We start from the raw sequence: 12,968 nt of genomic DNA on the forward strand, positions 1-12,968 counted from the left end.
GAAAACAGGGAGTGGAGAACTGAAATGTACTTTGCACCCTCTCTCTGGGTGATGAGAAGGTCCAATGGCGATTTTGGGATAAAAATTAAAAATAGACTTGGTCAGAGCAGTGACAGTCAGATTAGAAGCTATGAGAATGCCAAGCAATGCTAGCTGCAGTGACCAAACCCATCTGAATCTCATCTGTGTGTTTGTTCTTGCTCATGAGGGTCAGCAGCTGGTCGCTCCAGGCAGTCAGTGATCAAACGCTTGTACAAACTGGCCCCCATCTGATAGCAATGGACTGATAAAAGGGTGCAGGTTAAAACATTTCACACACACACACATGTATATATACAGGATAAAAGATGGGGAGGGGTTGAGGGTGCTGAAGGAGGAAGGAAAACCTCTAGGTTACTTTTAAAATTCAATTACAATTTATTTTCAGATTTTCTTCTCGAAAAGGCATATGAAAGCTCTCTCTCTCACTGGTCTTTGCTGTGTTCAGCATGGCTCAAAGTCCAGATGGTATCTAAAATAAGCAAACCAGATGAAGGTGTGTGTGTGTGTGTGTGTGTGTGTGTGTGTGTGTGTGTGTGTGTGTGTGTGTGTGTGTGTGTGTGTGTGTGTGTGTGTGTGTGTGTGTGTGTGTGTGTGCGTGCGTGCGTGTGTGTACATGAGTCTGTGTGTGTATGAGAGAGAGACTGTGTGAGTGTCAGACAGTCTGTGTGGGCGTGAGAGAGCCTGTAGGTGTGTGTGTGTGTAGTGTGAGAGAGAGAGAGTCTGTGAGCATCTGTGTGACTGTATCTGTGTGTTGGTGTGTATATCTCGGTGTGAGAGAGAGGGAGAGAGTGAGTGTGTATCTGTGTGTGTGTATCGATATGGATGTGAGAGTGTGCGTGTGTCAGAGAGTCTGTGTGTGCACGAGGGAGTTTGTGTGTGTGTGTGTGTGTGTGCGTGTGTGTGTGAGAGAGAAAGAGAGACAGAATGTGTGTGTGTGTGTGTGTGTGTGTGTGTTTGCGTGCGCTTGTGTGTGTGTGTATGCGTTTGAGAGAGAGAGAGAGTGAGAGTGTGTGTGTAACAGTACATGTATGTGTGAGTGAGTGCATGTGTGAATGTGTGTAAGTATGTTTGAGAGTGTGTCTATGTGCAAGAGTGCGAGTGAGAGTGTTTGCATGTATGTGACAGTGTGTGAGTGTGTGTGAGCATGAGTGCCTGTTAAACTGCAGCTCAATAAATACTATACAATGATAAAGCAGATTTTTAAAAAAATCTTAAGAACATTTTTTAAAAGAGGTTTCAATGAGAAAATTCTCTGTCACAACTTAAAGTGAGATTCTCTGTAACACTTTGATTTCAGTACAATTAATAGTTTATAAACTGGCTCTTAAGAAGTCTCAAGAGCACATGAAAGACATAGGGAGAGAGACAAAACTCTTTAAAAGTGCCACTTCCTTTGCTTATGGTCGAATTCACTGAAAATGCCTCCAATCCACAGAATGCTTTGAATGCTGTGGGTTGTCTCATCTCTCTCTCTCACTCACACACACACCCTCTCCCCGGTCCCTCCAATGGAATTAGATTAAACAAATTTGTTTCCCTTTAACTGTTTTCAAAATGGGCACAGTGTTCCCTTTGAACTATAAGCCTGCTGCTGCTGCTCAAAGGAAAAGGAGAAAAACGGTCTTCAGACGTTTAGGGCAGGCAAAAATGAAGCATCAACAAGGTGCCAAGTGACTGAACTCTGTTCTGCGGTGTTTTGAATGCTTTGGGTGCACATCTCCAGGGCACTGAATGCCTGGCCACACATAGAAACAAACCCACTTCCTCCAGAAAGTGAGCATTCAGTCTATTAATCGCAGCCAGACTTTTAATACTCCCGGGCTTCTCGGAACTGCCTCTCGTACACATCATCAGAAGGGTTATCTGTACATTTCAGACCATTGTTTGGGGGTCTGACCTCATTGTACCGGCTCCAATCCCCTTTGCAAATGATCCATGGCAGAATGTCCACTTTATAATGTAGGTCTGCTGAGAACTCAGTGCTGATGAGGTTAGGGGTCCCTCCACCCTTACCCCTGGTGATCAGTTGCATGTTCTCATCATAGCAGCAGTGCTGAGCTGCCAGTGTCGTGCTTTCCAGGGACAGCATGGAGCGGATGCAATAGCGTGCCGTCGGCTTGTAGATCTCCAGGCGCTCCTTGGGTCCGCTCGCGTCCTTCCAGCGAAAGTCCTTCTGTTTGGGGCGATCGAAGATATCAGTTGTGCTGTAGGCAATCTCTGTCGGGTAGGAGCAGGGGCAGCTCGGGAGGTCGTTCACAACCTTGTGCATGTACTTCTTCAAGAATTCGCTCTTGCAGTTCATCCACCTCTCGCAGCTGTCGGTATCTGGCAGGGTTTCGGAAGGGGGTGGAACGGAAGGGAAACATTTTATAACACTGGCATCGGCTTGTGGAAAAAGGACCATTACTGACACGGCGAGCCCCTGAAAGCCTGTACAAAAACCCCAACTGCAAAAGCCACTTTTGATCACCGACAGGACTCTGGGCGTGAGAAAACATTCGGCCCCTCGAACCTGCTACACCATCCAATGAAATCAACACTGACCTTCTGCCTCAGAGTTTGGTGTAGTTCAGCTTCAGGGCTGTTTGAGGGAACAATCTGCTTATTTTGTGGTCAGTGGGGAGTATATCTCTTTGCCTTAGCCATTTATTAAAAACAAAATGATTCTTTTCTCTACTAAACTGGAAAGACATGACCATTCTTTATTTTAAGAAAAACTATTCACTTCACCAACTTGTCCGATGCACATGTCAAATCCCAGTTGGGAGATGCTGCTTATTAAACTGGTAATTAATAAGAACCCTTTTTAACCATTAAGCCAACCATCAATAACAGCAGTTAGAGCTGCAAGTGGCCTCTGTCTCTGCGGTCCAATGGGTTAGCACATTCAACTCGTAACTGGAAGTCTGATGGTTCGAAGCTACCCAGGTCTGAACTGCTCAGCATTTACAGAAATGGCTCACTTGGGAGTGTGTTTCACTGAAGCCCTAATGAGATTGAGGAAACTGTACTTCGAAGAATGAGAGGCGATCTCACTGAGACTTACAATAATTCTTACAGGCTGGATTATAAATGGGAAATAGGAATCCCTACAGTGTGCAGATAAAGGCCATTTAGCCCATCAAGAATATACTGACCCTCCAAACAGCGTCCCACTCATACTCACCCTATCCCCATATTTACCAATGGCTAATCCACCTAGTCTACATACTACAGGCAATTTCACATGGCCAGTCCACCTAACCTGCACACTGTTGGGCTGTGGGAGGAAAACAGAGCATCTGCAGGAAACCTGCACAGACACGGGGAGAATGTGCAAACTCCACGCAGACAGTCACCAAAGAGTGGAATTGAACCCAGGTCCCTGGAGCTGTGAGGCTGCAGTGGTAACCACTGAGCCACCGTGCTGTCCAATGGCTTTCCCCTAGCTAGTGAAACCAGAATCAGTGGATACAATCCCAGGATAAGGGCAGATTATTTAAGACTGAAAATGGAAGGAATTTCTTCACTTGGAGGTTAATGAATCATTAAAACTCTCTGCCTCAGAGGGAGGCTGTGGAAGCTCAGGCATTGAGCATGATCAAGGCAAAAATTGAGAGTTTCATGTACAATGATGATATTAAGTGTTCTGGGAGTAGTCGTGAAATATGGTCTATAAGTAGATGGTCAACTGTTTGAATGGCAGGGCAAGATCTGTTCTTTGTTCATGGGATGCGGGTGTCGCTACCCCGGACAGGATTTATTACCCATCCCCAATTGCGCAGAAGGAAATTAAAAATCTACCACCTCCTGTGATTTTGGAGTCACACATAGGCCGGACCAGGTAAGGGTGGCAAATTTCCTTGCCGATAGGACATTAGTGAACCAGATGTGTTTTCAAAAACAGTCAACAGTGGGTACATGATCACTATTAGGCTAGCTTTTAATGACAGACATCTATCAAATTCAGCATCTGCCATTTCGGGTATTGAAATCCCTGTCCCCAGAACATAGTCTAGTCTCCTGGATTACCAGTCCTGTGATATTAGCACTCCACGGTGGGCCAAATAGCCTACTCCTGTTCTTATAGTCTTGTTCCTATATCTGAAGCTCTTGTGTATGAAGTGTCCCACATATTTATAGACCCGTACAGCATGGAAATTGACCCTTTGGTCCAACAAGTCCACATCAATCGAGTTCCCGAACTAAACTAGTCCCACCTCCCTGTGTTTGGCCCATATCCCTACAAACCTTTCCTATTCATTTACTTGCCCATATGTCTTTTGAAACATTATAACTGTGCCTGCATTCATCCCTTCCTCTGGCAGTTCATTCCACACACAAACCACTCTCTGTGTTAAAAAGTTGCTCTCCAAGCACTTTGTAAATCTTTCTCCTCTCACCGTAAAGATTTGCTTCCCTCGTTTTGGACTCCCCAACCTAGGGAAGAGACCCTTGTCATTCACCTTATCTATACCCCTCATAATTTTATAAACCAATGTAACGTCACCTCTCAACCTCCTATGCTCCAGTGAAAAGTGTCCCAGTCTTTCCAGTTGATTTTTATAACTCAAACTCTCCAATCCAGGCAAGTCTTTTCCAAATATCCAAATTTTTGTTCTGATTTTCCCCGAGCTAGAGCCTTTTTATTAACAAGAATGGTAATTCGGCAGGAAGGACAGTGTAGGGTGAAGCGGTGGGAGCTGGATGGCCAGAGGGGTGGTCAAGCGTACCAGCAATGGTGAGGTCCCACGGGTGTCACTAGTAGGTGAAAGGTGACCTCTTTAGAATGGAGATGGCTGGGGAGAGAGGGAGGAATGCTGATTGAGGTGTACAAGATTATGAGGGTGGATAGAAAGCAACTATTCCTCTTAGTTGAGGCTCAATAATAGGGGATATCATTTTAAGGTGCAAGGCAGGAGATTCAGCGGGGATTCGAGGAAAATTATTTTCGCCCAGAGGCCTGGAAAGTTAGTTGAGGCAGGACACCTCACAAACTTTAAAAATTACTTGGGCGAGCTCTTGAAACAGGGAGGGGTGTATGGGGGCAACTGGGGAGATGCGGGTGGTGGGTGGCTTCACCTCTCAGTCGTAGCACCCAACATCTGAAGGGTGATGACAAAAAGCATGAGTAGGCAAGAGGAGGCAATGGATAGGCTAACTGGGACTGTGATGAGGAGAAATGTCTTCACCAAGAAAGTGGTGAGCCTGTGGAATTCTCTACCACAGAAAACAGCTGGGCAAACGTTGAATGTTTTTAAGAAGGAGTTAAATATAGATCTTAGGGCTAAAGGGGTCAAAGGGTCTGGGGAGAAAGTGGGAACAGTTGGATGATTGGCCATGGTCATATTAAGTAACAGAGCAGGCCTAAGGGGCCAAATGGCTGACTCCTGCTCATATGTTCTATTTTCCTACGTGTTTCCTGTGACCAGTGTCACTCATTCTGATGCCAATTAGAAGTTTTGTGCTAATTTTTTCTTCATCGCATGCAGCCCAGGCACACTTGCTTGTTTTTTTTATCTGTTCATTCACGGGGTGAGGGCATTTTTGGCTAGGCTAGCATTTATTGCCCATCCCTAATTGCCCTAAGAGTCAACTGTTGACAGTTAAGAGTCAACCACATTGCTGTGGGCCTGGAGTCACACGTAAGCCAGGCCAGGTGAGGATGGCAGTATCCTTCCCTAAAGGACATTAGTGAACCAGAGGGGCTTTTCCAGCAATTGACAATGGGATCATGGCCATCATTAGACTCTTAATTCCATATTTTTATTGAATTCAAATTGCACCTTTTGCTTTGGCAGATTCAAACCTGGGTCCTCAGAACATTCTCTGGGTGAACACTCACGAGACTTTATCGGTGTGTCTTGTACCCCCAGTATGAAGTCGGCTGATTATGTAGTCCATTGCCTTGTCACATGATTGTAAAAGTAATTGATCTTAAGAATATAGCCTTTCAGCTTTACCAGCAAGACCAGATACCTACCCAGGCCAAATAGCTCTGTGGCATTTATATCTTCACCTCCTGCCATTAGGCTCATTTCTGTGGCTGCAGTCTTGAAAGTGTCTTCAATTCCTTGGGGAAGGGAGGGGAGATCCGGGAAAATAACAGGTTTTAAGGAATCAATAAAATGCTTCAAAATGAAAAATTGCATTTTCACACCTTCCCTAAGCACAGTGGAGCCTCTTAACATGCGAGTGCTCTTGATATCTTGGAAACACAATGGCCAATGAAAACATAAGAATGAGAGCAGACCATTCAGCCTTGATTCTGCTACACAATTCAATAAGGTCATGGTTGATCTGATCTTGGCCTTAGTTCCATTGTCCTGCCTGCCTCCGGGAACCCTTGACCATCCCGACCATCCCTTCACGCCCACTCAAAAATAGTAGCCTTGAGTACAATCAATATTTCAGTCTCTGGGTGGAGACTTTCAAAGATTCACAATCCTATTAGTGGTGGGAGGAGACCCCTGTGACCACTAGTGTTTGATTTCCCCACAAGGGGGAACATCCTCTCAACATATCATCAAACTCCCTCAGAATCAAAAACCAGAAGTTGCTGAAAAAAGCTCAGCAGGTCTGGCAGCATCTGTGGAGAGAAATCAGAGTTAATGTTTCAGGTCTGGAGACTGAGGTTCTAAGAAGGGTCACCAGACATGAAACGTTAACTCCGGTTTGTCTTCACAGATGCTGCCAGACCTGCTCTTTCTTTTACACTCCAATGAGTACAGGCCTGACCTACTCGACCGTTACCTTTTCAGGCAAACCCACTCATCTCAGAATGTTTTACTCTGAGCTGCTTCCAAGTCATAATATATGCATCCTTAAATAAATAGACCAAAGCATTAGGCAAAATCCTAGAAGAGATCTCACCATTAGGCTTTGTACTTGTAGCTGGACTTCCCTACATTTATACTTCGCCCCTCTCTTGCAATAAAGACCAGCATTTATTTGCCTTCCTAATTACTAGCCACATCTGCGTACTAACTCTTTGTATTTCATGCATGAGGACACTTAAGTTTCACCATACTGCACTTTACAGTATATCAAAACTTTAAATAATATTGTTCTTTTCTACTCCTCCTACCAAAGTGTACTAACGTAGAAATTAGGAGCAGGTGTAGGTTCTTTGGCCCTTCGAGCCCTCTGCCCCATTCAATATGACCATAGCTGATCATCTAACTTAGTCCCCTGTTCCTGCTTTCTCTTCACACCCTTTGATCGCTTTAGCTCAAAGAACTGTATCTAATTCCTTCTCGAAAAGATTCAATGTTTTGGCCTCAATTGTTTTCTGTGGCAGAGAATTCTACAGGCTCACCACTATTTGGGTGAAGACGTTTCTCCTCATCTCTGTCCTAAGTGGCCGACCCCATATTCTCAGATTGTGACTCCCAGCTCCCTGGTCATTAGGAACATCCTTCCTGCAAATACCCTGTCTAATGCTATTAGAATTTTCTAGATTTCCATGAGAACACTTCTCATTCTTCTGAAGTCCAGGGAATATCACCCTAACTGACCTGGTCTCTCCCCATATATCAGTCCCATCATCAGTCTGGTAAACCTCCTTTACACTGCCTCCATAACCAGAACATCCTTCCTCAGATAAGGCACACAGCACTCCAGGTGTGGTCTCACCAAGGCCCCGTACAATTGCAGCAAGACCTCTCCGGCCAACATACCATTTGTTTTCTTCATCACCTGCTGTACTTCCATGCTTAATTTCAGCAACTGGTGTGTAAGGACACCCAGGTCTCGCTACCTCACATTTATCCACATCACACTGCATCAGCCACATATTTGCCTACTTAACATGTTGAAATCACACTGAAATTTCTTGCATCCTCCTCACAGCTCACCCTCATACCCACCTGCAAACCTGAAGGTATGACATGTATTTTCCTTATCTAAATCATTAATATATATTGTGAATAGCTGGAGTCTAAGCACTGATCCCCACTAATCGCTGCCTGCCACTTGGAAAATGACCCATTTGTTCCTGATCTTTGTTCTCTGTCAGTCAGCCACTTCTGAACCCATTTTGGACATGACCTCAAATCGCATATGCCCCAATTTTCCGTGCTCATCTCTTATGTGGGAGCTTACCAAAAATCTTTTGAAAATACAAGTAAACCACATCCACTGGCTCTCCCTTATCCACTCTGCCAGTTATATCTTCAAAAAAGTCCAATAATTTGTCAAGCATGATTTCCTTTTGTAAATCTACATTAACTTGCATTTCAGCACATCATACCCCATCCGGCAATAATTTGCCTACCCAACATATTCACATTCCTTTGCAGACACTTTGCCTCCTTTTAACAACTTGCTTTCTTATCTATCTTTGCATCATCAGTAAATGTCCTGGTCCATCCACATCAATGCCAAAGTCAAGAAAGCACACCAACACTTCTACTTCCTTAGAAGGCTAAGGAAATTCAGCATGTTCACAATGACTCTTACCAATTTTTATAGATGCACCATAGAAAACATCGTATATGGGTGCACCGCAGCTTGGTACAGTCGCTACTCTGCCCAAGGCCACTAGAAATTACAGAGAGCTGTGAACACAGCCCAGTCCATCACGCAAACCCCAACTCCTATCCACTGCTTCTGCCCATACTTCCTGCTGCCTCAGGAAAGCAGCCAACATCATCAGCACATACTCCCTTCCATCTTCTTCCATTGGGTAGAAGATACCAAAGTTCTAAGTGTACCAACAGATTCAAGAACAGCGTTTTCCCTGCTGTTATCAGACTTATAAATGGACCTCTCACATGGTAGAGTTGATCTTTCTCTGCATCTTCTCTGTAGGTGTAACGCTATATTCTGCATTCTGTTCTAACACCCTGACGTACTTATGTAAGGTATGATTTGTTTGGACAGCATGCAAAGCAATACTTTTCACTGTATCTTGATACGTGACAATATTAAATCAAATCAAATCAAACTTGGCAACAGTACATTCAGTCCGTCCATCCTAATCATAAAAATAAATTGTAAATAATTGAGGATGCAGCACTAATCCCTGTATACCCTGTTAGTTACAGTTTGTTAACGTAAAACTGAGCAATTTATCCTGACTGTTTTCTGTAAGGTTGACAATTCCATGCTAATATATTATTCTAAAGTCATGAGTCCTTAGTTTATGCCACATCATACAAATACCTTTTGGAAAACTAAATATACTACATTTACAGTACCCTCTTTATCCACCCTGCTGGCTACATCTTCAAGGAGTTCTAAGGAAACTTTTCAAACACAATTGTCATTTCATAAAGCTTTGTTGACGCAGCTGGATTACATCATGATTTTCTAAATGTCCTGTTACTAGTTCCTTAATGATAGATACCAGCATTTTTTTGATTCTAGATACAAGGCTACCCAGCCTAGAGCTTCCAATTTCTGTCTCCCTCCCTATCTTGATTTGGGAAATTATAGTTGTCATTTTCCAATCTACAGAGACCTTCCCAGATTCTATGGAATATTGGAAGATGACACTCAATGCTCTCAACATCTCTGCAGCCACTTCTTTTAAGACCTGAAGTCACCACGTCTGGATAATCTGTCAGATGTATTTCTCATTAATTTGTCGCGCATCATTTTTTTCTGGCAATAGTGACTGTTCTAAAATCCTCCATCCCTGATTAACTACAAAGATTGGGATAATTTTAGAGCACAATCATCTTCCCACAATGGCATAATTGCCAAATAATCCATTTTAATGTTTTGCTTGAGGGGAAATAATCAGCAAAGACATTGTATGACTTTTGCATGGGGTTGATTCCATGCAGCTGAGAGAAGATTCAGAGCCTGCAATATCTTATCTAAGAGGCTGCACCTCCAGCAGTGCAGCACATCTGCAGTACTGGAAAATGCACGCTTGCCTTCACTGGTTGGAGCATTGCGTATAAGAGTTGACAGGTCATGTTGCAAAAAAGAGGCTTATCAGAACATTACCTGGTCTGATTTGGCTATAAGGAGACGTTGGAAAAACTTGGATTGTTTTCACTAGAGCATCAGATGCTGAGGAGCAACCTGATAGAAGTGTATAAAATTATGAAAGGCAATGTATAGAGTGGATAATCAGAATCTTTTCCCCAAGGTGGTAGTATCAAACGAGGTTTAAGGTAAGGGGGGGAAAGTTTAAAGGAGGTGTATGAGACCAAGTTTTTTTTTACACAGAGACTGATAGGTGCCTGGAACATGCTGCCAGGGGAGGTGGTAGAAACATATACTATAGCAACATTTAAGAGACACTTGGACAGATACATGAACAGGCAGGCAATCGAGGGATATGGACCATGTCCAGGCAGATGGGATCAGTTTAGAATGACATCACGGTCAGCATAGACATGGTGGGCTAAAGGACCTGTTCCTATGCTGGGCTTCAGTCTGGATATTTATACTGACATTTTGGAGGTAGGGTTAATGCCACAGCTGAGAGGTGAGCGTTTTATTGTACAGTCGAGACACTTACAACTTGTTTTAGTATAAATCATGACACTAATTAAATAACCCTTCCTCAAGTCAGTAATTGCAGGCTAAAACATTTTAATGCATTAAAATAGCAAGCCCCACTAATGTTTACTTTCCAATAGCGTCTGTAAAATATTCACATTCATCAGGATGGATTCAGGAGTCACATTCCGGGTATGATGAGCAGTGCCGTGTAAGATACAGTGTGGATTCTGCATTCCAGTACAAGATATCCACAAACATGTCCATTATACAATGGCCAATGATAATGCTGTATAATTACAACTAGAGAATTAAGCAAGTTTGCTAATATTTTACTATTTTCATTAGTACAGCTGACGTGTTAAAAAGTTGGGATCCATGTAATAATTTCCTGCTGGGAAACGATATATTGAGGGCAGCTGCAATGGAATGAAGAATCTAATGTCAGATGTAAAAATTGCATCAACTATCTGTAATTTAGCATTTAAATGCCATGAACAGCTTCAGAAGTTCCTCAATTTCTATAAGAAGAAAATTAGTAACTCATACATGCTTTCAAAGTTGCAATAATGACTTGGCTGCTAGAGTTTTGCTTTGAACTACTTACAGAAACTTTAATTGGTAGAATATAAAACGGGTTGCATAGTAATTAGTTTGCAAAGTCCTTCAAGGGGAACTCAAGTTAAATTACTGAGTTGGAGATGTGCAATATGTATCTGGTGACGGAAACTGAAGTCTGCCCCTGCTCCAAAATGTACGACTTGCTGTGGGCTCCTCCTGAAAGGTTATGGTTTTGAACATCATCCTTCACTGTCTCCAGTCAGGGGGACGGTGGGGAGACTGGTGCCATTCAAGGTAAACCTTGCTTGGCTCCCTGCAGTTGGAGGAATGTGGCATGCAACTATGGTATGGTATGGTGAAAGAATCAGGCTGTAATTTTTCCAACCATTGATTTTGAAGGACACCAAGTGAGAGGCGATGTGCCTGCAGTTTTCCAATGTTCGCTCGTCCAGTGGACCCGAATCCATCAGGAATACCTAATATCCGGTTTGACCAGCATAATGCATCACGGCCAGCAGAAATCCATTTTGGGATCTTGGCCATTTATTCAAATCTGTTCATTCTGCAGCACCATAGAAACCAGGTGTTCAAAATACAATAAGGATATAAGAAACAGCAACTGGCCATTCAGGCCCATGTACCTGCCCCACCTTTCAGTAAGGTGAGGGCGGTAGCAGACAGTATTGAGATTTACACCCAAAGGTGAGTGTTTTATGAGCAAACAAATATGTGAATCAGGGGCAGGAGTGAGCCTGCAAAGTCCTTCAAGGGGAGCCTGCTCTCCCATTAATTAAGATCGTATCTGATGGGATTGTAACCTCAGTGCTACATTCCTGCCTACCCCGATAACCTTTTACCGCCTTCCTTAACAAGAATCTACCACCGTTGCCTTAAAGAAAAATTCACACCATTATGCTGCCTCCTACATCATCAGTTTTTAGTTTCCACAATAAGCTTTGATGGATCTGATATTAAACATCTTCAAGTTTTACTAAATGCCTGGGTGGCATGGTAGCTCAGTGGTGCACACTGCTGCCCCACAGCACTAGGGACCCAGGTTCAAATCCAGCCTTGGGTGACCTGTCTGTGGGGAGTTTGCACGTTCTTCCTGTGATCGTGTGAGTCTGTTCCTTCTTCCTCCCACACTCCAAAGATGTGCAGGTTAGGTGGATTGGCTGTGCTAAATTTCACCATAGTATCCAGACATGTGCAAGCTAGGTGGGTCAGCTGAGGGGATCAGTGTAGACTTGAATGGCTGTTTTCCACGTGGGAGGGATTCCTAAGCAAAGTACGTTCACCAGCTTCCTTTTATCTATAGCACGTGTTGCCATCTCAAAGAGATTGGTCAAATATGATTTCCCTTTCACAAAACTATGCTGCTTCCCTTTCTAATTATCTTATATTTATCCAAGTGCCCTGTTATAACCTCTAAAGGAGGCGATAGCCAAGTGGTAATATTTCTGGACTGTTGATTCAGGTATGGCCTTGGGGACTCATGTTTGAATCCTGCCACAGCAGATGGTGGCATTTTAAACTCAATAAACACCTGGAATTACAGGGTAATGGTGACCGTGAATCCACTGGCAATTATCACGGGAAAAACCCATCTGGGTCACTGCTATCTTTACCTGGTCTGACTCCAGAACCACGGCGATGTGGTTGACTCTCGACTGTCTTCTGGGCAATAAAAGCTGCCTGACCTGTGACATCCTCATCCCATGAATGAATGAAAAAGAACAAACAGCGGATAATGTTTTTCCCCTATGACAGATGTTAAGATGACTAGCCTATAGCTTCCTGCTCTCCGTCTCACTCCCTTTCTGAATAAAGGAGTTACATTTGTTCGCTTTGGATCTGACGGATTGTCCCTGAAACATGAGTGTTTTGGAAAATTGAAACCAATCTGTCAACTCTCTCACTGGACTTTG

General features: G+C 43.5%; 1 protein-coding gene across 1 annotated transcript in view; it reads right to left on the reverse strand.

The window, feature by feature from the left end:
* Nucleotides 1–598: 598 nt before the first annotated feature.
* The window catches only part of ism1 (isthmin 1), an 88,938-nt gene continuing 76,568 nt past the window's right edge, over nucleotides 599–12,968 (reverse strand). The window contains exons 5-6 of the mRNA XM_048536473.2: nucleotides 6,005–6,094; nucleotides 599–2,367 (exon numbers count right to left, since the gene is read on the reverse strand). Coding sequence (XP_048392430.1) covers nucleotides 1,850–2,367; nucleotides 6,005–6,094 — 608 coding nt within the window. The 3' untranslated portion in view covers nucleotides 599–1,849. The remainder of the gene's footprint in view (nucleotides 2,368–6,004; nucleotides 6,095–12,968) is intronic.

Source organism: Stegostoma tigrinum, chromosome 9 (genome assembly GCF_030684315.1).
Source record: "Stegostoma tigrinum isolate sSteTig4 chromosome 9, sSteTig4.hap1, whole genome shotgun sequence".
NCBI lineage: Eukaryota > Metazoa > Chordata > Chondrichthyes > Orectolobiformes > Stegostomatidae > Stegostoma > Stegostoma tigrinum.